Source organism: Haliotis rubra, unplaced genomic scaffold (genome assembly GCF_003918875.1).
Source record: "Haliotis rubra isolate DU_JTF1 unplaced genomic scaffold, ASM391887v1 Scf151, whole genome shotgun sequence".
NCBI lineage: Eukaryota > Metazoa > Mollusca > Gastropoda > Lepetellida > Haliotidae > Haliotis > Haliotis rubra.
Window position 1 is genome coordinate 1498813 of NW_025765459.1, and position 26472 is coordinate 1525284.

Here is a 26472-nt window from a genome sequence, read left to right on the forward strand (position 1 = left end):
CGGGACCAAAGAAAAGTGTTTACTTATCAGGTCTGTTTAGTTAAGCAGTCTTTACTTAGGAGGTTTCCACTGTATTCTTAAATGTTGTTGAGTTGGAAACAAAACTGCCGTTTACATGCTTGTATTAATAATGGCTGCTGAATTGACGATAGATGTGTCATCAGAAATTTTAGATTCATAACATCTATTGAGATGGAGACAAATCTTTCGTCAGACATTTTATATTCATAACTTCTATTGAGATGAAGACAAATATATCGTCAGAAGGTGTATGCTCATCAGGTTTGTTGAGTTGGAGACAAATATGTCGTGATAGTTCATATTCATAACGGTTGTCGAATTGTCAGAGCACTGGTGGTTACCATGCCACCTGGAAATTTGCTGGAATTGTCCAGACCACCGGGAGATCTGTCACCGGTGCCCTATACTGACCCATTCAATGTTTAGCTTGACTGCGCGCATTTTAGATCGATTGCTCGACATTTAAGCAAAGCAGGGTGATACGACCAGTACAATGACTGCCGAGACAACAACGAGCGCCTCCTAGCGGCAATAAAGAGTCTTGGCGGATGTCATTGGGACAGAATTGAAGTCACGACGTGATTTGAATGTATAGTCAAGGGCAGATAAGCGAGGTGACAATCGCATTGTGATTAGTTTAACCCCGCTCCATGAATTGAGGCCTGTTAACCTTGTTGAGCTGATCTACTTTGCAGAGGCAATTACAAGTCTCCGTGGTTTGTTCGTTTCACGGCCTGTTTGTAGTTGTGACTGTCTGGAAACGAGTACTAGTTTGACTTCAAATTGACATTTGTCAAAAGAATAAAATGCTTTGCCTGTCCGGTTTGGTTGTCATTGGGATACAGCCAAACTTACATAAGATTTCAAAGTGGAATACCTTGGTAATACCAGTGATTACGGAATCCCAAAGGGGACATTGTGACAAGGAAACAATTCGAGAATGTTCTTTTAAGGATTCCATAAATAACAGCAAACAAGCCTTCTCGACGTAAGCAAATACGTTGGTTCGAATCACACTTGTCAATGATATTACAAAGTCCAACACTACTAAACAAACATTTTAGCTGCAATGAGTTATCAAAGAATGTTCGTGCCAGGATTCGCTTATAATGTGTTCGAACCGAAAAGTTGCCCTAAGTAAATGTTTTTTTGGTTTGTGTACATCCTAACATCATCGGGTTTCACCCAATTGATAAATGTCACGACATATAACTGTTCACTGTGGTGTTTAATCAACTCACTCCCCTACCTCTTTGATAGTAGGAGAGTGAGTGAGTGAGTGAGTGTGTTTTGTTTTACGCCACACTCAGCAATATTCCAGCTATATGGCGGCGGTCTGTAAATAATCGAGTCTGGGCCAGACAATCCAGTGATCAACAGCATGGGCATTGATCTGCACAATTGGGATACGATGACATGTGTCAACCAAGTCAGAGAGCCTGACCACCCGATCCCGTCAGTCGCCTACGACAAGCATGGGTTACTGAATCAATTCTAACCCGGATCTTCACGGATCTTTTCAGTAGGGACATTGCCCACACTCACGTTGCATCGTATTTGGGTGATGTTATTGCTGACATGGGCATAAATTACAGGGGCGTACGAACAGGGGGGGCTTGAGGGGGCTTAAACAACCCCCCCCACACACACACACACACCTTTTTCAAGACCTTACCATAACTACAATTTCATTTAGATTTTCAATACTTTTCATAAATTAGCCCTCCACTCTGAAAACCGTTCCTACGCCCCTGATTGACAACGGTAGACTGGCAGGGTGAAGCATTAGTTATCAGCGTTAGAGTTTCTGCTGTGTGGCGACATGCAACAAATACTTTTTTAATTCAAATTGTTTGAACGGCGGTGCTACCGACAAAGCAGGATATGCATACCATGATGACCATCTTCGCGAACACCGGGTGTTGTCAAGGTTTTCAGTGATCCACTCATATGATATTCTCTGCTGTTTAGCTTTTACAGGCAATGGAATATATGTTCGGTTCGCTCTACGTTGACCTTCTCAAGTGTAAATTTCCATACTAAACCGTAGTCTCAAATTATTCACCTGTAGCTCATAGCTATTAAATTTGTTTGCAGATTTAAAGAAATTTCAGCTTAAAAAGTATTATTCATTTCTGACTTATGGTGCAACCCCTTGCCAATAATTGAAACAAATTAGACATTGAATCAAAACGTACATTCATGAAACTCGAAGGCCAAATAATGATGTTCATGATCTAAACTGAGCTAATATATTCTCATGCCAATAATGGTTGTCACCAAGCTCCCCTCCCCTCCTCAACCCCACACCCACCCCACACCCACACCCCACACCAACCTCTTCAATAACAAAAATTGAAGGGGGTGACAACCATTATTGGCATGAGTATATTTCATATTTCGTACGCACATAACCAACATTATGATCACTAATGATTGTCTTTTGTCACTCACTCACACACGTCACCACGCATATTTGTTATCCTTCCCATACCATAGACGATACTGACAAGCGCGTTTCAGCTATTCATGTCAGTGAGTACAGATCCGTCACAGGAAGGATCTTTCAATAGATTTCAGATTACCTAAGGACGGAAATTTGATTTCGCTGCACGCTCGTGGTAACCTGCTGAATTCGTCCACAATCCAGTGTCGCTCTCTGACAGACGCTTCTTCAATCTCATGTGATCGCATCAATATTTACCTTCTCTTGTGTCCCGTGTAATCTGATTTACCTCGATCCCAACGCGGAGGAATGTCATGGAAGGACAAGGTTATCTGACCTTGACCTTCGGTGGTTCTTTATTTGCGTAACGTTCAATATTGTAAGATGTGTTCGTGAACCTCAGTTCCTGACCAGATGATGTCATGGATATTTCAAACTTTGGAGTTGGTGTTGTATCTTCAGTTCTCGCGAATGCGTTCTTTTACAATAATATATGATTCCATAACAGTGGGTCAAAGGTCCTCCGTCTTCTACCGACAACGTCACAAACGTTGGTTCATGATTCACTATCAGAAGGATTCTGGAGTGTTGTAACTCTGATTGAACAACTGTTGAACTAAAGTCATATGACGCCTTTTGAATATGGAATGATCATATTCTACTCTTCCAAATTGGGAATTCTTACAACAAAGGTGAATTATAGCTGGAATATTGCTTGACAGGTGAACGTGTATTGGAAAGGTAATCATCACACTTGTCTTCTTGAGCTGAGACGTAATCTCCGTCACTCTTGATCGTTATGTATAGATCTAAATACGACAGAAGAGGTTTCATTGGTCTGTAACCTCTGTCTGGTTCTGGCGATATAAGGAACATGATGATCAGATCATAGATATACCTGAAGCTTAAGTTCAAATTCTTGGACTTATCCCTTGGTTTTTGTAATCCACAACTATCGTATTCATAAAGGCACAGATTAGCAGACCGCCTCCATGGTATAGTGGTTTGAGCGTCCGCCCGGAGAGCGGAAGGTCGCGGGTTCGATCCCTACCGCGTCATACCAAAAGACGTTAACATATGGTACTTGTTCGTCCCTGCGTGGCGCTCGGCATTAATAGGTACATCAAGGACTGGTCGGCTCGGAGTCAGTATAATGTGTCTGAGTGGGGTATTCATGCTTCATGCATGGTATCTCAGTGGGCTAGCACTATAAAACCAGCTTAAGTCTGGGCTTGTATAAGCAGCCGCACATACACATACACACGCATGCACGTCGTCATATGAGCGAAATATTCTCAAGCAGGACGTTAAACCCAATTTCACGTCACCTCACAGATTAGCAAGACGAGAAGTACCCAAAGGCATGCCTATGCCTTCCCAGGAATTCCTATCCTCATCTTTCAGCGTTTCAAGGTTGTTTTCCAAATAGTCTTGAGATAAGGGACTAATCATAATTTATGGCTGGAGGTGGGTATATATTTGAAACATATTTTTATGTACAAAATTGCTGAGCTCCACAGTGTGGTAGCCATATATTTGAACGGTCCCTAACATTGTCTTTCGTACTTTTTTGAATGCAGATAGTGAGTGAATTAGTTTGTTTTACGCCGCGCCATATTCATACTTTTAAAATGCTGCCATCACAGGACCACAGATTACAAAATTATTGTTAGAACTAGTTTGAGATAATTTTAAAACGCTAAAATCAACAACACAATATTTATTTATCAGGCTACAGATCCCAAGCAACCAAAGTTAGGCCACCATTTCAACTCTTCTGACTGTAACAATGAACACCACACACAACAGTCACTTACACACACACACACACGCATATGAAGTTCGACTATAGATTCACAGGTCCCATAAAATATGTCTGTTGTCTATTAGCGCCCCTTGACGCAGGTGATAATTGGTTTAGAATTCCCGGCCACTAGCCCTGAACGCCACGAAATGTTGCAAAGATAAATCAGAGTCGTGAGTGACGATTACGATTTAGTTTTACGCCGCGCGTTAAAATACATTGGCGCTAATACTCAAGGACTATCATAAGTGGCGGTGATGGCGGTCTGTAAATAATCGAGTCTGGACCGGACAATCCAGTGATCAACATCATGAGCATCTATCTACGCAATTGGGATCAATTGTGTCAACCAAGTCAGCGAGCCTGACCACCCAATCCCGTTAGTCGCCTCTTACGACAAACATGGCTTACGGAAGATATAATCTAACCCGGACCTTCACGGGTTTGTAGATAAAGATGTTATGATAGATATGGCCACTACGTTTTTGTTATAAACAGTCCGATGGATCAAGGTATTAATATCTCTTCCTTTACATTTTGTTGTTTAGGATAGTGGTATACTAATTTGAAAGATCAAACGATTTGACGTAACTAAACTTGTATTGTGCAGGGTTGTGTTAAAGAATAAGAAATCATGACAGTTTTGGAAAATTCCCGAGATTTGTCTTGATTACTTTCTGTAAATGTTCTTTTGGTATATTAAATATTATGGTTGATCATTGAATTTAGGGATTTAGGTACGGAGTAATATCCTCGAATGAATGACTGCGTGCGTACGTGCGTTTATGAATGAATGAACGAATGATTACCTTCAGATAAAGTTTCCGAAGTTTCTCCTAACATCATTAACGTGAAATTAAACACTCGAGTGATATTAATTAAGTTTTTCTGTAAATGTATAAAAACCTTTTATTTTTGGTTCTATTAGATATAGAATCAATGAAATAGGGCTTTGGCCGAAATCTAGTGGATTAAGAATTTTGACTAATGATATCAATCCTCGAGTGAGTGAGTGAGTGAATGGGTGAGTGAGTGAATGTCTTTATTTCCTCCAGATAAATGCGACGTTTGCCAATCATTATCGTGCAATTAAAAAAGTCATAAAAGAATCAACATTTAAATACATGTGTATCAAATGTGTGCCAATCCGTAAGGAAGTAAATAGGATTCTGGCTCTAACGGGATCCCCATGTACGGAGTTCAGTATATACACAACTGGGAAATGAATCCACTGGCCATCTTATAGCAATTAATGGCATCTTGCAATCACGCCCAAGATAACAGACTGCACGTTTTGCAGATATTTCTCAATGCCGTTGGCACAGTGTTGCAAGCTTTTAAGGATCCTTCATCCTGTGTGATGCTTTGGTTAAGGACCGTGCAAGAAACATATTGATCAGCCGTATTGACGTCATATATACATGATGGTTCGCCATTTCCTACTTTCTTAATGTTCTTTGGAAATTCGTTTCTGTCGAACCTCTCCCCATTTCTCTGCTTATAGATTATAACTCCTTATCAATCAGCGGCGAAGCCAGTCACATCATAGCTGTGTATTACATAAATAATATCAAAGAAGACGCGCGGAATATCCATCGCGAACTAATAAGTGAAGACCCTGGATGTATCTTTCTGCACCATGCTCAATGGATAAAGCTGTTGTTGATAACGCCGTTGCCTGTATAAGTGTTCGTATTAACGATTCACAACTATTGCTTATCGACCATTTGTTAGATAAATATTTAAATCTGAAATTTAAAAGATTTAGCTTTAATAATAAAACAAAGTTTAAAATGACTGATTTTTTATTTTAGAAACCAAATCATTTTTCACTGCCAATATATTAAATATCTATTTGCTCGGGTGACCAGTTAGACTGTAAATTTAGATGAAGGAAGGTAGAGTCTAACGGGATTCAACCTTATACCAATACTGCAGATTTCCATCGTCCAAATTTTCAGAGAAGACCTTTTGTGATTAACAAAGCAAACAAAAAATAATTGAAAAGATTAAGGTATCACTTGGGGCGGTGGGGTAGTCTAGTGGTTATAGCGTTGGTTCGTCACGCCGAAGGCCGGGGTTCGAATCCCCACATGGGTACAATGTGTGAAGCCCATTTCTGGTGTCCCCCCGCCGTGATATTGCTGGAATATCGCTAAAAGCGGCGTAAAACCAAACTCAGTCAGTCAGTAAGGTATCACTTGGTAGTGAATGTTCTCATCGTGGTTCGTTATGAGCAATAAGTGACATTGGCATGGTATTGTTCTGGTGTTATTTTGCTTCAGCTGACCAATCAGTTTTACGAATAGCTTGCACCTGCAAATGCAAAGATTGAAATTCATTCCTCTCGATTTTATTTAGTGTAAGAAATGTTGTTGGTGTTGGGCTGCCCTTCTCGACCGGAGTGCACTAATGCCGTCAAAGGGAAGAGAACTCCGTATTTACACGGAACATCAATGGAACGTGCATATGAACAGATGAATGCATTTCATGTCAAGAATACTCTACTTTGAGACATCAAAATCTTTCTACTCCGGGAGAAAAAGTCCGTTTTTTTATCAGCAAATGCGATCAGCTGAAACTAATTTCTCAACACACTTGTGCCTTTCAAAAAATACACATAAAGGCCAATCCCGTCATAGTTTTCCTCTATATCGGAACTTTATCTTGAACGTTCTCGAGGGACTTCCTGAAGGTATCTGGTTCTTAAGGTCGACATTTCCGTTTCAACTCTTGATGACGCCACATCAATCAATACTATGGAATAAAGACCATGCGCACACAAACGGTGCTGGTATTACCATATCAAGGCCCTAGGTGACATTGGAATTGGAGGCTAGATGTTGTATACATTAAAGATACAAGCACACGGGAAGGTCACAGTTAAACTATTGCGATGGTGGGCATACATGCATGAGAAATATATATAGATGATGAGGATGACGATGTTGGTGTTGATGTTGACGTTGATGGTAATGATGTTGGTGATGATGAGGAGGAGGAATAAGATGTTAATGTTGACGCTGATGTTGACGTTGATGGTGATGATGTTGGTGATGATGATGATGATGAGGAGGAAAATGATGTTAATGTTGACGTTGATGTTGACGTTGATGGTGATGATGTTGGTGATGATAAGGAGGAGGAATAAGATGTTAATGTTGACGTTGATGTTGACATTGATGGTGATGATGTTGGTGATGATGATGAGGAGGAATAAGATGTTAATGTTGACGTTGATGGTGATTATGTTGGTGATGATGATAAGGAGGAATAAGATGTTAATTTTGAGGTTGATGTTGACGTTGATGTTGATGATGTTGGTGATGATGATGAGGAGGAATAAGATGTTAATGTTGACGTTGATGTTGACGTTGATGTTGACGTCGATGAGGAGGATATTGGTATTGATGTTTATGATTATGGGCGTACATGTATGAGAAATATGGATAGATGTTGATGAGGACGATGTTGGTGTTGATGATGAGGAAATGGTGGAGGATGTTAACCTTGAAGTTGATGATGATGAGAAAATTATTTTTATGATTTATTAATTAATTTATTTTTCGTGAATCGTATACTTCTTGAAAATACATTAACAGATTCATTTTCTATACGATTTACTGAAAATTCTAGACATGGTGCATAAAAGTTAGCGTAATTTAAGAGTTGATAATGATGACCCATTTACAGGTGTAGACGACCCCATGAGAACGTCAACATCAGTTCAGTACATCCGATTACACTAATTCAAATGAACTAAAAATAACACAAGAGCCTTCAGACGTCATTGCATCCGAAGATTAAATTACCGATAACAATTAACTTCAATCAGCCTGAGGACAACTGTCATGCGCTAATGGGGATGTTTTGAAATGATGTCATTGGCATGATCTGTATGCAAATGCATGATTATTGTTAACATTGCGCGCTAAATAATCCATCATGAACCTGAGTGGTGTTTTGATGGAGCGTTTGACCGGTTTTAACCTGTTTTAGCAATATTCCGCCAATATCACTTCGTGGGGACACAAGAAACAGGCTGCACACTTTGTACCTAGAGGGATATTGAACCAGTCTACGACTTGACGAGTGAACTCTTTAACCACGAGGCTACCCCACCGCTCAAAGCGGAAGGATAGGGTATTCCCCGACCGCGTCATAACGGGAGACTTTAAAAGATGGTACTTGTTTTTACCCTGCCTGGCGCTCGACAATTATAGGATAGCACAAGAGTTGTCAGGTTCTCAGTGTCTAAATGGGGTGTCCATCGTAAACCAGGACATTGTATCTCTGTGAGCAAGTACTATAAAACCTGATATACTCCGGACTAAGGACAATACATGCAGTCGACGCCATGCATGTTCGTTAGTCTTTGTGGAGGCCTTAAACCCCCATTTCGTTTCATTTCACCTTACCTTTGTGACCTGGGCCCACTTGCACAAACCAATCTTAGCGCCAAGACCATCTTAAGTCTATGCTAGAAATTAGTCCAGAAACTGAGTAATTCGGACAAGAAGCACACGTCTTGAATGCCAGTAAAGGTATGTGTCTATTTTCGTTTAATTATTCAAATTACATTATATTTTTGTTTCGAGATTCCTTGTTAACGACTGGTAGATTGTATATGTACACAATAATAAAGGCCGATGAAAATGTATATCTTGCCACTATTTACTGTCAAGAGAGAGTGTAGCCTAGTGATTAATACGTTCACCTGTCACGCCGAAGACCCGGGTTCGACTCCCGACATGGATACAATGTGTGAAGCCCATTTCTGGTGTTCCCCACTGTGATATTGCTGGAAGAGCGGCGTAAAACCATACTCACTTACTCACTCGATCATTCCATTGTAGCGCAACGGCCGTTTTGTACAAGTCGGCCCAGTCCTTAACATATAACTGCGTTTGTAACGAAACCACTAATAGCGAGCTGACGGATATTGAACTGTTGTCGTCCAGTCTAAAAGATACTCACTTTAGTCGAAGTACATATAACTGAGTTTTTATCGGCCTAAAACTGCTCCCTTTGAGTTCGTTATAACAGTAGTAAATTGTTTATGTTCTGTTGAGACAATGGATACAAACATCCTAAATGCATTCACCAAAATGTTCTAATAATGTTGCTTGGTTTTAATGATGTTTCCTTCATTGCAGGTTTCCTTAAAAATACTATGCGCGGGTTCACACTTTGTAAAAAGAAAAATAGAGGTGAGTTTTTACGTTAGCTTTTATTTCTGTTTAATAACGTTCACACTAGTTAATATGTTGTGATTTTACTAGTTGTTTGTCATGCAACACAAACAAAATTAAATGTATGCAGTTTACGCTTAGGTCGAGTGATATATAAAATGAAATCTCACGCTCATGATATGTGTCCGCTCGTCACGCCGAAGACCCGGGTTCGATTCCCCACATAGGTACAATGTGGCAAGCCCATTTCTGGTGTCCCCGGCCGAGATATTGCTGGAATATTGTTCAAAGCGGCGTAAAAACATACTCACTCACTCATTTATAATGGAAAACCCCCGTGAAGGCATAGTTCTGATCGGGTTTGGTGTTACTGATTGTAAATAGATGCACTTGTAGGCAGCGCACGTCTTGCGATGCCATTATTTTTTAATCCTTTATAACAAAATAGTTCTAATCAAAATATAATGGGAATAGATTGATTTTGAGCTTTGTCTTGGAGAATTCTTTTGCTAGTGCCTCTCGGGCGAAGAGAAATTGTCATGGAAGTGACATTTAACAATTTGCATATTCCAATGGATTTATTTGAAAAAGCAACAACTGGTATTGTGAATCGATCGAATACACGGCGTTTTCCCTGAAAACTAATTAACACGTTGGAGACCCGATCTAACGTTGCTGATGTCGTTCACGTGAAAGTGTTTAATAGCGTTTAACAATGGTAAACTGGGGAAAGTATTCTCGAAAGCTGTCAAAAACAAATGTCTGGTTTAGCGTGTGTGGTTTGTGTACAAATACATGCATTCAAGTGGAATGGTGACATCAGCCATTGTGGCTATCATGGATGTGTGACGGTCGATGATGATAGGACTGGTCTTCTCTTTTAAAGGATTGTTTTATTGAACTAATGATTATTGAAGACACTGTCCAGGCTATCGGGAAGGCACTTCAACCCCGTTTCATGAAGCAATCACAAAGGGTTTACCTCAATGGTAATGGACATTTTATGGTATTACGGTAGCGCTCAGATCGTTTCGTGGAAGGGGTGAGTGAGTGTAGCTTTAAGCCGCACTCAGTAATAATCCAGCTATATGGCGGCGGTTTGTAAATAATCGAGTCTGGACCAGACAATCCAGTGATCAATAGCATGAGCATCGATCTACGCAACTGGGATTCGATGACATGTGTCAACCAAGTCAGCGAGCCTGACCACCTTTATGGCAGGAGGTCCAAGTAACTGAGTAGGTGAGGAAATATACAACGGAATGTATATTATGGCATTTGGGTCAGGTAAACCAGGGAGGGAAAGTATGGGCATCGGGATCATGGATGTTACGACGCTGAACAATCAACTCCCCTTTTTTATGTCTGCTCTTACGTTATAATGAGTGGAATGCTTGCTATAGTACTCATATTCGTCAAGGAGAGCCTCTGCATACGTGAGTATGGATATTCAACGCGTTGCAGCTCGTGGAGAGTTGCGTCCCTTTGGCATGTACGGAGCAGGATCGTGGGTTCGAATCCATGATTCACCTCGATAATTTCTGTTTGTCATCAGTATATGTTATTTGATGTGGTAATCATCTTAGACCTGCGACATTTCGGACTTTCTGTTATGAGTACAGTCTGATATAATGATGATGGTAATGAATTTATGTAGCGCCTGTTTCCAAAAAGTATTTGCTATTTGTATAAGTCTGAAAGACTATGAGATGGATAATGTGATTCAGAACATATAAGTTTTAGGGATTTTTTTACAGAGTTTTTACAGCAGATTTCTCTCATAGTGATTGATAGGTTGTTCCAGAGTAGGTTCCATCCCTTCACTTTTTATGAATGGAATCGTGTGGGAAGAACAATAGTAACAATCAGTGAAGATAAGAGAACATCATATGAACATCACTAAACCAGACAGAGAATGACTGCACAGGACTGGCACGTCAATGCCCGTGTCATGAACCACAATACATATGACAAGGATATCAATGCACGTGTCATAAAAATCAATGCACATGACAAGGATATAAATACACGTGTTATGAACCACAATACACATGACAAGATATCAATGCACGTGTTATGAACCACAATACACATGACAAAGATATCAATGCACGTGTCATGAAAATCAATGCACATGACAATGATATAAATACAAGTGTTATGAACCACATCACCACGCCGAAGACCCGGGTTAGATTCCCAAGATGGGTACAATGTGTGAAGCTCATTTCAGGTGTCCCCCGCCATGATATTACTGGAATATTGCTAAAGGTTGCGTAAAACTAAACTCACTCACTCACCCACTCACTCACTCACACGTCTAAAACACAAGGGACGCAACTCTACTCGCTCATTCAAAAACTGTTCCTGAACCAGAGTCAGCGTAATTCTGTTGCTGACGCCAGTGTTCCTATAAAACATAGGGCGGGCTCACTGGCAAAATCACTACTGGTATTGCGCCAACCACTCAGACGTTGATTTATTGTCTGTGCTATTAAGAAACGTTTACAGCAGATGCACTGTGTACAGGGTGCACTTGCACTCTTAAGCAGGTGCAGAGATGTTAACCATCATTTGCACCTACCTTTCTATTGTGAATCACGAATGACAAGCTAAGATCACAAACATGCAAGATGACCATCTATGGAAACTATTCCGCTGGACATCTCTCTCATAGCATATATAATGCAGCTATCGATCCTGTGTGGGAGGGATATATATCAAGTAAAAATAGACTTCCATAGCTTTTCATTTGCATGTTTAACCCCTTTCTCTATATTCAAGATTGGGAGGGTTCTCGGTGGATTAATATTTCATTTGTTTCCTGTTCTTTGTTCCCCCGCAGGAACTTAGTTACATTGTGAGGATGTGCTGTTCACTGACTGACAGTGATTCATACACACATGCGACAGTCGGATTCGTACAATGGAATCAGATGCAGATGTCTTATTTCTATGGAAATGCTTTTGTCATAATGTGTATTTGTTTGTTAAAGACGCTCGTGCGTGACCAGGGACGGTGGGGGTAGCCTAGTGGTTAAAGCGTTCGCTCGTCACGCCAAAGACTCGGGTTCGATTCCCCACATGGGTACAATGTGTGAAGCCCATTTCTGGTGTCCCCGCCGTGATATTGCTGGAATATTACTAAAGGCGACGTAAAACTCACCCACTCATGCGTGACCAACAGAAATTACAGTTAAATGCTCCTCAAGAACTTGTTATGTTAACTGGTGTTCCTGTCATGTTCTTTTCATGTTCACTCATGTCCTTGTCATGGTGATCTGTGATCTTGACATGATATTCAATGTTCCTTTCATGACTATCTGTGTTCTTGCCATGGCTATCGATGTTTCACTCTGTTCATTGACGCTCTTGACACATTCTTTTACCTTCTTTTCTTTTTCATTGGTCGGTTTGACATGTACAAATGATCTTATCGTACTTGCATTTGTGTTTATTATGTTTATTAATTATCTTGTCATGTCCTTCCGTATTTCAAATCTAGAAAACTGACAGGTTAATCTAACCTGGTAATCATGTTCATGCACAAGAAAATTCGTTGACTCGAGGTCTTTGGGTCTGTAAAAGTTATCCTTCATTGTGTACCCATTTATTCTTACAATAGCGCAACAGCCGTGCAACATTGCAAGCCAAGACGAATTCCGTATTGCACTCCGATTTCTGTTGTTTTGGAAGTTGTATTGTGTCAAATATTATTCTGTTACGTTTTGTGCAAAACCTGGCACTTGATTGGTGATGTCAGGCGTAGGAATGCGAACTCATGTGTGATACGTCCCTTGCGGGGAGTGATACTCAAAACGGAAGTGTGAATAATTACGTTCAGTGTTAAATTAAAACAGTTTGTGTCTTGGGTACGTAATGAATATGGAACGTCATACTAGTGCACTTTGACCTTATGTATTATACGAGAAGATGTCATGATAGGAGAGAAACAACGAGCTCGAAGAATGAGTTCCCTCCAAGCATATCTTCAGGTTCAATACATAAGGTCAAAATGCACTGGAACACCTACACTTTCATATGAAATTTCAATGACATTTGTACAATATAACCTGAATCACAAATGCATAATCAGCTTTTTCCTATCAAAACACCTACCAATGCAGAAAAATATTTCCGTAAGTGTATGTACTTTCCATGTTAACGGGTTGATGAAACTGTCGACAGTGTTCTAATTACACAGAATAACAATTCGATGCCTTATTAGTTAATCTCAAGAATAACCTGCATTTATGATCTGACCATTTTTGAGAATTTCATTAACCTATTTACATAAATTATATTCCGCCTTTTGTCCGCGATGGAATCTATTTGGACAAATAAACGATCCTGGTCTTTCATGTTTATGGAATTGTTCGATCGTCACGCCAAAGACCTTGGTTCGATTCCTATTGGTTCAGTGCGTGGAGTTAAATTTTTTCTCTCTCTCGCAGTACATCAAAATATCAGAACTCGATATTATAAAATAATTATGTATCTGCTAAAACCGAGGAGATTATCTTCGAGATAAAATAGATGACAATCATACTTAAATTTTTTCTCGTCTATGCGTGACCCATGATATTGCAGCTTGTAAGCCTGTCTGTTCTAAGAACACAACGTAAAGGAATGCTGTTTTTGGCACATATTTTTTTCCTTTCCGAGACAAGCGATACGTTATGCAGATTGAAACAGAGCATATCATTTCCGTCAACTGGATACAGCCGACCCAACGTGGTACCAATTACGCTGGAGTTCTGTAATAATTAAAGCTATCAAAACCTTACAATCAATAACGTGCGTGGACGGATGTATCATGAGTTCCATTCTTTGAATGAAGCCTTTGAATTGTCACTTCAAAGAAGATATTTATATCTTATTCGATATCGCTGACATAGCGATATAAAGCGTTCTCTTACAAACACTAATCTATACTGAGATTAGTTCAGGTTGAATGCGTTCTGTCATGTCCTATATATCAGTCAGTGGCTCGTTCAGTTTCACGGAAACGGTTCCTGCAACTGGTTGCTGAAGAACGAAGGTTGTATGGACGTCAAGAACACCAGTGGTTTAAGTTATCAGGAATACGAACAACAACACCAACAACAAGAACAACAACATAACTAAAAATAATAAAAAATACGAAATATTGCAAGGATCACCCAACCTTTCTCTTCTGCATTTAATTGTAATCTGAGAGCATAATGACAATAATAATAGTGAGTGAGTGAGTGAGTTTAGTTTTACGCCGCTTTTAGCCATATTCAAGCTGTATCACGTCCAACGGGGGAGACCACGGGACGCGCGGAGGCTTCACACATTGTATCTACGTGGGGAATCGAACCTGGGCCTTTGGCGTGACGAGCGAACGCTTTAACTACTAGGTTACCCTACCGCCCCACAATAATAATATTGATAATATTGTCAGTGGATTCCCTCACTTGGCACAAACATCATATCTAAAACGACATGATGGCATGGCTCGTTGCTTTCACTACCGTCTTCGCCATGCCTGTGGCTTTGACTCCGAGGTCCATCCATGGTACGACCCTGAACATAGAAAATGATGCTTTTAAACTACTGTGGAATAGGCCCATACACAGCCTCAGAGGAATTCCAGCAAACAAACCTGATCTTGTACTTTTTGATAAAGTCAATGTACTTATTTACGTTATTGGAATTTCTGTCCGTTTTGACAGCAATGTGATTGGCAAGATTCAGGCTTAGCATGCGGACCTCGCCTTTGAAAGGCGTCATCAGGCTCCCCATTGTTCTCGGTGCCCTTGGTTTGGTACCTCCTGGTCTCTTGGCGCAGATCAGGAGAGTGCCCGGGTTCTCCACCGGGAGCACAGCCCTTCTGACACTCTGGGTAATGCAGAAGGCTGCAGTGTTGGGGAGTCTACATATTCTCCTGAAAGTTGTTGGTGGGTTCGACTAGGCAGCGTTTCCTAGGAGAATTCCCATTCGCTGTCTGGGCTGCATGTAGAGGGGGCAAGGGCCCTGAGCTGATGATGAGCCTTATCAGCCTGACTGTGCCAAGATCACCCGAACCCTCTCTGCTGCATTGGATCTTAATCTGTAAAATATAATAATAAAAATAAGTATATGGGGTTATTTTGAATGCTGACCAAGCTCAAGAACAGATGCCTCTGTAATATAATATAGGTAAAGTATGGTATTCTGAACTAGAAAATAAGACATATGAAAAAGTTAACAGAGAAGAAAAGTTGTTTTGCTCCTCTGTGTCGATTATGGCATATCGTTGGGTGGGGTGGGGGGTGGGGGGATTGTTGAGTGAAGCTCGTCTTATATGATCATGGAAAGAGTTTGGTCGCCTATACATTAACAGAGTCGGAGGGTTGTGCTTCGAAGTGTTCGATCGTCTCGCCAAAGACCTGGGTTTGATATTGCTGGAATATTGCTAAAAGCAGTGTAAAATCAGTTATCACTCACTCAGGAATTACTGCCAATAATAAGATGATGGATGTAACACCTTGACGTTGTTCTGATGCTGGTGGGCCCTTTACTCACTTGTTACAAGAAAGTCGTTGTACAAACAAACAGTGGGCACATGTTTCACAATGCCTGTATTCTGGCCTTGACGCAAAGGTCATGGCTGAAGAAATTCAAATAGGCCCCACGTGTCTGAAGGAAGATATCAAGGTCGTTATGGAGATTTGACGGGATCATGTTGGAATTGGCACAGTGATTTGCACTTAAGCTGAAGAGAATTGAAACCATCACACAATGGCGTTGGTGCAATTAGGTGAAATCCATTGTCACAGTAAACGAACACCACATCCGTACGGTGTAAATAATTTTATTGGACTGCCACATACGCGGCTTCAGATTGTATTGAATCTTGCCGAGACATCAACTCTTGTACATGAGACTGATTCGTCACTTAGGCTTAAGTATGCGACTATTGAATAACGCATGGACGTTGAGTTGAAGCAGTTTTCTAAATAATAAAACAATTGGATTGTGATGACATGATTGGTTTCCAGACGGGAAAACATAAAAATATTCCCCAGCTGATCAGTCATACATTTTATGAGTCTCTGTAGATAGAAACATTGCAAAGAAGACGGAATGAAATGTTTCATGAGAGGCGAAATGTGTTTAGTGGGTCTATGCTAAAACCAGTTGTACTTCCAACTTAAAACAAGTCATTAGACCCGCGAGAGTTCTCATGATGTGGCGGGTTTCTTAGATATGACTGATACTTCATAACAAAGGTACTGGACACGAAAGTGAGAGTTGTCATTGAAGTTTTGCCATGAAATATGCTTGATGGTGTGCTTTACAGCACGAGGGAGACACACAGGAGTTTCGTCCATATCTGTTTTAAGCAGATATACGTGGGTAAACCGACTGTGGCCAATACGACATCGTCGCAAAATGATTTTGTCACGTCAATTCATAGGGGAGGGCATGTGCCCATTGCGCGGTTGTTAGCATTTTGTTTGATTGGTTGTTGTTTAACGCCGCACTCAGCAATTTCCCAGCTCTATGACGGCGGTCTGGTAATAATCGAGTCTCGACCAGACAATACAGTGATTCATATCATTAGCATCGACCTAAGCAACAGGAATAGGGAGACGTGCACCAAAGGTAGTAAGTTTGACCCCCGACCCTGTTATTCGCCTCTTACAGCAAGCATGTGTTGCTGAAGGCCAAGTCTCTCTCTCTCTCTCTCTCTCTCTCTCTCTCTCTCTCTCTCTCTCTCTCTCTCTCTCTCTCTCTCTCTCTCACACACACACACACTCACACACACACACACACACACACACACTAGTGATTAAAGCGTCTGCTCGTCAAGCTGAAGACGCGGGTTCGATTCCTCACATGTGTAGATTGTGTGAAGCCCATTGTTGGTGTTCCCGCGCCGTGATATTGCTCGAATATTGCTAAAAACCAAGTAAAACCATACTCACCCACTCCATTCAGACACACTGGAATCGAAAACATAAATGGCAATATAGCCTTTTTTACTAAATACGTTAATTTGTGGAATTCATTACGTCGCAATGTCAATATTGTAATGTACAGAAGGTTATGTTTCAAATTAGCAAAGGTAGTGATTCAGTGAATGAGCACGGGGCACTCTCCTTCGCTATATCGTGATAACCGCTTTCCATATTCACTCTATGTTCCCATGCTGCTAATCAGATGAGGATATAATGCGAGTCGAGGGAACGCTTTAACCATGACGCTTCCCCTAACGCTCCTTAATAACAGCAACAGTTAACACAGAGTTTTTGCTGACGTTTGTCGATTATGTATTGAAAATTGTACAGCTACTCATCTGTTTCTGAAACCGGTTCAAACAGGCAACATATTTAGTCACAAATACGTTTGATTGTGATTATAATCATAACCCTATACTTATTGTTATTATAACATTAGTCATAAATGCATTGTTTTCAGCGTATGGGGTGAGTACGTGAGTTAAAAGATTACGTCACATCGGCAATATTTCAGCCATATCGACAAAACAAAAAAGGTCATAGATGCGAAAAAATATATTCATACTTTTAAAATGCTGCCATCACAGGACAGTAGGGCAACTAGATTATCAAAGATTATTGTTAGAACTAGTTTGAGATAATTTTAAAACGCTAAGTTATTATTCTTCAACAACACAATATTTATTTATCAGGCTACAGATCCCAAGCAACCAAAGTTAGGCCACCATTTCAACTCTTCTGACTGTAATCAATGAATCTCGTCCACCACAGGAACAATTCCGAAGTCTTTTTAGACTTATTTTTCAGTCCGTATATATTTTGAAGCAAGACGGATTATAAAGTTGCACACTTAACGCGATAATGAGGCAGTTCGACTGGAGATAGATTCACAGCTTTCGTTTCAACACATAAAATCAATGTCTGTTAAAGGTCAAAGTTATTAGCAGCCCCCTTGACGCAGGTGATAATTGGTAAATTACAGATTGATTCCCGGCCAGTTTCCTAGACCTAGAATGCCACGAAATGTCACAAATTTTTATAGCTTCAAGGTGACGTATCAGAGTCGCTGAGTGGCCCCGCTTGACGACTGATAATCAGGAAACGATTACTGACAAGTTGGCCATCCGAGTCGGACGCCATGTTGCGTTAAAATACATTGGCGCTACATGTGTTCTTCTGCTCCCGGTGGCAAAGGACCATGTCATAAGTGGCGGTGCCGACTCGCGTTCCGTGGTTGGTTTGCTCTCTAACGCCGCACTCAGCAGTATTCCAGCCATATGGCGGGGGTCTGTAAATAATCGAATCTGGACCAGACAATCCAGTGATCAACATCATGAGCATCAACCAACGAAACTGGGATACGATGACATGTGTCAACCAAGTCAGCAAGCCTGACCACCCGATCCCGTTAGTCGCCTCATACGAGTGAGTGAGTGCGTTAGTTTTACGCCGCACTCAGCAATATTCCAGCTATATGGCGGCGGTCTGTAAGTAATCGAGTCTGGACCAGACAGTCAAGTGATCAACAGCATGAGCATCGATCTGCGCAATTCGGAACCGATGACATGTGTCAACCAAGCCAGCGAGCCTGACCACCCGATCCCGTTAGTCGCCTCTTACGACATCCATGGGTTACAGAAGACCAATTCTAACCCGGATCCGGAGAGCACGCCAAATGCCTGTGATCGTGAATTCGAATCCGGAGTAGCCATGAAAATTGTAAATCTATATTTAATAATAATGCTAAGTTTTGCGCCTAGAATCCAACGCGATGCTGCTCTCTGGCGCTATATTATTACCCAGACGGAATTGTACTTTCAAAGCTGCTACAAGCGTTTCGCGCGACCGTATAGGTCCGTACATCCGCTTCTCAGGTACCAATTCTTGATCAGCTGGGTGGACTGAGTGCAATGTGGACGAGGTGCCTTGCCCAGGGACACAACACAGTATGAGACCCAGGTCACAAATTTTGGTGTCTCAACCGGGATTCGAACCAAGGCCTTTGGCGTGATAGGCCGGCATGCTAACCACTACGCCACTGTGCTCCACAGTCTTCGTTGTAAGGATCACACGAAGTTTGCGGCAGCCATCCTATAGATTTTCGAGTTTTCGTGCTTAGAGGATTGCGTAAATTAGGATGGCATTTTCTACGATATACAGTATTGGTGGTGAGATATTTTTACCCTTTCAGTATGTGAAAAACGTGCGTTGTCAATAACTTTCCATGAGTTGAGCTCTCATATATGAAACGCAAGTCAATGGCGCACTACCCACCCTGAAAACAATCCATAAAAACCTATCCAGCTGCTGATTTTGAATGAATTGTGTTTAACGCCATTTTAAACAGTATTTCAATTGTATCATCTTAAAGTAGAGATAGTAATACAGATCTTTAAAACTACAACTTCGGTAAAACAAAGCAGCAAGGGTATGGCAGAAGCACAATCAGGTTGAAATTTTGAATCGAAAACGTTCTTAGAATATTGTCAGGCTAAGGGAGAAGTGTCACACTAACGTATTTTTAATTGCACCAGAAAATGACCCATATTCAATGTCTTTGCAGGTGTTTGGAATCGAAAACATTCTTAGAATATTGGCAGGCTAAGGGAGAAGTGTCACACTAACGTATTGTTAATTGCACCAGAAAATCACCCATATTCAATGTCTTTGCAGGTGTTTGGAATCGAAAACATTCTTAGAATATTGGCAGGCTAAGGGAGAAGTGTCACACTAACGTATTTTTAATTGCACCAGAAAATCACCCATATTCAATGTATTTGCAGGTGTTTTGAATCGAAAACGTTCCTAGAATATTGTCAGGCTAAGGGACAAGTGTCACACATATGTATTTTTGATTGCACCAGAAAATGAACATTAATGAAATGTAACTCATATTCCATGTCTTTGCAGGTGTTCGATGCACTAATCATCCTTGCGTCCTTCATTGTCGATCTGGTGTTCCTCAAGGGGCTTGCAGACTTTGCTATTGATGACTCCATATTTATACTCGCCTTCCTCCTTCCCTGGAGAGTTATACGAGTCGTAAATAGTAAGTTATCTCCCTTGATCTTAACGCTTGTTGCAATGACTAGGATGCTATCTGAACGAAGGTCATTAATGATGAAGTGCGGTGTACGAGTGCAGGTGGGATTGTAAGGTGGGGGATAGGCGTGGGCGTGTGTGTGTGTGTGGGGGGGGGGTGGGGTGAGGGTGTGTGTGTGTCAAAGGTCTTGGCAACGTAACTACATTTAGCTAAGTCACCATTTTTAGTAATAGTTGTGATAAATGTTTGTGACGCCACCTTGGTTTTGCCAATTTATTTATTCCCCTCCCACCATCCTTTATCTCAACCATACCGCCCATCCACCAGCCACTATCAACAGACATACGCAGACACTGTGATCACAATTCGATACACTTCTATTCAGGACTTCCAAATTTATAGCATATTAGGAAATCGAGTCGGTAAGGTCGATTAGAAGCCGGTTGCTAATCCACACTGGAACATGAAAACCTTCCTTTGAGACCAGTCCCACGTTTACTTCTTCATCCGATACTACAGCATCCCCATGGCAATAAACAACCTTGGGAAAAAGCACGGATTTATTTTTAACTCAACACGGACAATAATGTTGGAGGAGAGTACATGTCATCCGATGTATCGATTTTGACTTGAGGAATCGCATCACTATCTTCGAGTGAGTTTACGCTGCCTGTGGCGAAGGAGACTAGCCATTACTACCAGGATAGCTGATGCCGGAGATCCCGGTCAGAACGAGATGGCCTTCGCTGTCTGATACGACGCTGGAAACATTTTCTCTCAGGGGCAGTAGGGTTAATTATATCACGCGTTCCGCCACGCATTATATTGCTGTCGTGGAACTTTGCAAATAGTTTTCGAATGAGGACACCGTGTAGTTGTTATTACTTCATATTATTTCCATCCTGTGTTCTAATTTGTTATTTTCAGCTTGATCACGGAGTAATATTCTTCCTCATATAGCCATCCAATAGAATCTGAGTGTACAAAGTTTATACACTGTCACGCATAGACATCTTGTAGAATCTAAGTGTACAAAGTTTATACACTGTCACCTCAAGACATTCAGCAAAAGCTGAGTGTATAAAGTTTATACACTACCACTACCACATATAGCCATCCTGCAGAATCGGAGTGTACAAAGTTTATACTCTGCCTAACAAAGCCATCCGTTGGTTGGTTGTTGTTAACGCCGCACTCAACAATGTTACAGCTATATGGCGGCGGTCTGTAAATAATTCGAGTACGTTCCAGACAATCCAGCGATCAACTGCCATCAATCTACGCAATTGGGATACGATGACATGTGTCAACTAAGTCAGCGAATCTAACCACTCAATGCCGTTAGTCGCCTCTTACGACAAGCATGGGTTTTTGAAGACCAATTCTAACCCGGAGGGGCGGTGGGGTAGCCCAGTGGTCAAAGCGTTGGCTCGTCACGCCTAAGATCCCGGGTTCGAATTCCCACAGGGGTACAATGTGTGAAGCTCATTTCTGGTGTCCCCCGCCGTGATGTTGCTGGAATATTGCTAAAAGCGGCGTAAAACCAAACTCAGTCAGTCTAACCCGGATCTTCACGGGTTCTACCATACAAATCTTATACCCTACCATGTATCGCGATCCCGCAGAATCTGGCTGTAAAAAACTTATACACTGCACCTGATTTATGTCGTGCAAGACGATGGTATATCATGATAATTGCCACTCATTGATAGCTGCTTTTACTTTTGTCTAAACAGCTTTTATCGAAGTAGACAATATTGAACAACCCAAAGCAGGTTCCTTTGTGTGGACTCTCGCTTTTGCCATTTCCATTTCATTGCTGTTCAATTTAAACATTCACCTCAGCCGCTGAAACTTGTATCCTTGCACTTGGCCATCTTGAATTTCAGCATGCTTAGTTTTTATAATAACAACATAGCAGTTTGTATCAAAGTGGGTTCGGCACAGTAAAGATGGTTTGATTCAACACCAGCCAAGGTCCATCATGATCACTCTTTGATTCTTACATTGACTCTTAGATTATCAACATCTTTGTCTGTCTATGCATTGTAAAATGGGCATGTGGCCTGATTTACCGTAATAATCTACTACTACTACTACTACTACTACTACTACTACTACTACTACTACTACTACTGCTGCTGCTACTGCTACTACTACTACTACTACTACTACTACTACTACTACTACTACTACTTAGATTATGGGTTCGAATCCCGGATGGGACTCAACCCAACAAAAGTACTACAATCTGTACTTTACTCAGAAAGTGTAATCTTGAATATAACATGTATTATACGAGAGTGTTGTTGAAATCTCATTCAGGAGTCTATATATTTTCACTGATGAATCTATTTTAAAGAGAAAATGTCATGTGCTTAAACTCTACTGTACTGTAGACTCAAATGCACTGCATGACAGTATATTGCCTCAACAACATTACGTGCATAATATCGATACCACACATACACAACGCCCGTACAATATTGTTTGGGGTCACCCTTTTCATTGCATAAAGAGTCCTGTTCTCCTGATGAAGAGCAGTGAATCCATAAATCTCTCCTGTGGCACTGTGTTGGCCTGTCACGTTGGTGCTTGCGGGTGAATACGTTGATGCAATCTCCCCCATTCCAGCGATTAAAATCACCAAGATGATTATCTGGTGACGAAACTAAATTAGAACTGCCAATTCAATAAGTAATTTTTCATGTTTATCACAAGATTAAAAAACCAGACGTCCACGTTAATTTTGAAGCAACAGGGAGTGTTGCTAGGACCTTGGTATCCGTGAGCCATCAGCAGCGAGTGGGAGAGTTGGGTCGCCCCATTCGCCTGCACATCAAACGGAACTGCATCCATACACCAGGATGACACACTGGAGGCTACTCTCCAATTAGCCAGTGTTTCCACTTGGATGAGTTCTGTAGACTCTCCCAAGAGGAGAGGCAGTCAAACGCCATTAGGCCTAGCATAAGCTGGAAGACTCTTCCGTCTTCTGGCGCCCTCTCCAACAAGTCATGTATGCAGGACTCGAGACGGGACTTCCTCGGGAAAGGGATTGTATTAAAAGGGAGAGTTGAACCCATTTGTTTGGTCTGGAAATTAAATGGTGATTTTGCAGATGAGATGCGATACCTTTGCGTCATTATGTTTGGGATGTCTGATGCTGAGAGAACAGATAGACTAAGTATGTTAAAAGTCAGAGATAAAGCTACCTCCTTGTAGCTGCCAGTCTGTCTGTTGAGACAACTACGAAGCTGCTTTAGACACACATTTGGTCTCCGAAAAAAGTGACACACACTGTATAAGATTAAAAATGGACGCGGGAATAATTCTATCTTAATTACAGACAAAAAGTTGGTCGCTTTTTAAAATATAATCTGCAGGGTCTGAGAGACGACCTATCCGTTGTTCATATCTGGCGGAATACACCGTGAATATGAGATTTACAAAGCAAATTAGAAAATACCAAATGCTACTTTGTTCAAAAACACTGGCAGATAAAAGGATATCAATTTCATACAATAATAGCCTTATTTTTATCGTTCCAACCGACCATTAAATAACGTCAAAATATTTTGTTTCGTACGACACCATCAGCCCATTTTGGTGTCCGATACTGATCACACCCACACACATGAGACCATTCCCTTGGATGAAACGTTCCTTATAAACTTGTATATTGCCGTTGTATGATAATCTGTTTTGGAGGAAACTTTATTATATTATTAAGCATCTTGTGGAGGCTCATTAAATACCAAAACACGGTCAAAACATGGATAAAACATAGATTATGTCTCTATTAAAGAGAAAATACTTTTAGGAGACAGTGAAATGAAAATTTCTCTCAGTTTGACACAGAAGGTCGGTTTGACCCTATATTTCATGAGTGCCGGGAGTGAAATTGATTTGCGAAGTTCATTTAGTTCAAAGTTGATTGTGCTCAAAACAAATGCGTTTTTATAACATTGTCGGGCAGACATGATCAGCTTTGTCATTTTTACGTGAGTTAATTGCAGTTTAACCCAGGACTATCAGATTCGATATATTAACATCATTGAATTCGTGTCATGTTCGTGTTGGTGTAGCAATAATGTTAGTAATGGGGCGCCCATTCTGAAAATGAAAGTTGTAGAATTAGGTTTCATACTTTTTAGCTGACACAGTTATGATTGAAGGGGACGTTAAGCCATCAAAATTGTGTTACATCGTCTTCGGATCGTAATTGGCTTATTGTAGAACGTTCAGTTACGAGTTCAGGGATGGGTAAATATGAAACAACCACAGCAAAATATACTGATTAAAAGAAAGTACACATCGACCGGCACTGCTAATACACAGAAAACGAGAAATTGGAAATGCATTTTGAAAATGCAATAAATTTAATGACAAACCATTTGCAAACACATCGTGCATGTAACTATCCCTTTTGTAAGGGAAAACGTAACGAAAGCGAATGCTTCGATCTATAGCACCTCGGTTAAGACATCAGTAATCTTGTATGACCTTCTCGGACAAGCCTTCATGACGTCACGGATGACATGATTGGGTGTGCGGTCCGACTCCTCGAATCTGGTACTTTCCATTGGAGAGGAGTCGGGCGACGATTACCTTAGCAGTGTGACGTCCTACTAGCATCAAACTGACTGGAAACCATAGTGCCACAAGAGATGTTAATGTATACCTTGCTCTTACTTAGGCCTCAAAAGCTTTAATGGCGATCCCAAACGGGTTTGGGAATGTATGTTATCTGCATTATGGATGTGAATTGTATTGGTTTCGGGTAAAATCATGAAATCATTTATTCAGAATCATAGTAACTGTTCAAAGTATTTAAGTTTGTGAGTGAGTTTAGTTTTACGCCGTACTCAGCAATATTCCAGCTCTATGGCGGCGTTCTGTAAATAATCGAGTCTGGGCCAGACAATCCAGGGATCAATAGTTTGAGTATCGATCTGCGCAACTGGGAACCGTTGACATGTGTCAACCAAGCCAGCGAGCCTGACCACCCGATCCCGTCAGTCGCCTCTTACGACAAGCATGGGTTACTGAAGGTTCATTCTAACCCAGACCTTCACGGGTCCTTTAAGTTTGTGGCACTGACTGGCAGTCCTGCAGTTTGTCACCGTTGTAAATCTCCATTCGGAATGTCACTGGTTGCTAATCATCACGAAGTGCTGGTTTACAGTGGTTGTACTCCACGGTTGTATCTCCTTGCCTATTATAGCGTTTTATGTATGTGCTCATTCCTCTATTACCAGGCCTGCTGGTAGCTGTGATCGACCACGAGCACGTCAAATTACGGCTGCTGTACAGTCGGAAGAAGAAATTGGACAAGACTGTCGAGAATCTCCGGAACGAGGTTGACGAACTGAAGGTTGGTTAAAAAAGCGGTGTCATGTTACTTGAGGCTTAGGCAACTCTTTACATTTCAACACAAATCATCTGGACGGTATGTCATGGAATGTACAGAAGATATTATTTATGTGAACTTAAAGACATCATTTTGGCTCACTTGTCTCACATGCTAAATGATAAAGCTAACAACGCACCATTGTGGGTCAGTTGGAAGTGAGTTTGTCAAGACTAGGGTTCTGTATTGTTTCAAGGTTTTCTTGACACCATTTCAGAAGAACTTTTTGTGAAGTTCTGACATGAAAAGGTATAAACAGTATCATTTACAGTATTAGACCTGTCTTAATTTCAGTCAGTAGAAAACCAGAGCACCAGATAACCTGATTTGTTCTCAGATAAGCCAGGAGCTGTTCTCATATTGGATCCAGTTCGTGTTGCTCTAATTTTTCATGTCCTTGTATTGAAATATTCATTATCTCGGTTATAACCGTATTCTGTATTTCTTCAGGGTCTACTTCAAGATGTTCGGAGTTTTTGTGTAAAAGAAGGATTAGAAGAATGGAAGCTTGATAATCTCTTGGGTAAGTTAAAACTATATACAGTGTATTATCACAATGGAATATTCCATCTGTGCATTAGTAG

At 40.9% G+C, this 26472-nt stretch overlaps 1 protein-coding gene across 1 annotated transcript in view; it reads left to right on the forward strand.

Annotated features, from left to right (window-relative positions):
- Positions 1–26472, forward strand: part of LOC124270376 — a 122504-nt gene that overhangs the window by 90095 nt on the left and 5937 nt on the right. The window contains exons 4-7 of the mRNA XM_046705415.1: positions 9428–9481; positions 20343–20481; positions 25737–25852; positions 26339–26411. Coding sequence (XP_046561371.1) covers positions 9428–9481; positions 20343–20481; positions 25737–25852; positions 26339–26411 — 382 coding nt within the window. The remainder of the gene's footprint in view (positions 1–9427; positions 9482–20342; positions 20482–25736; positions 25853–26338; positions 26412–26472) is intronic.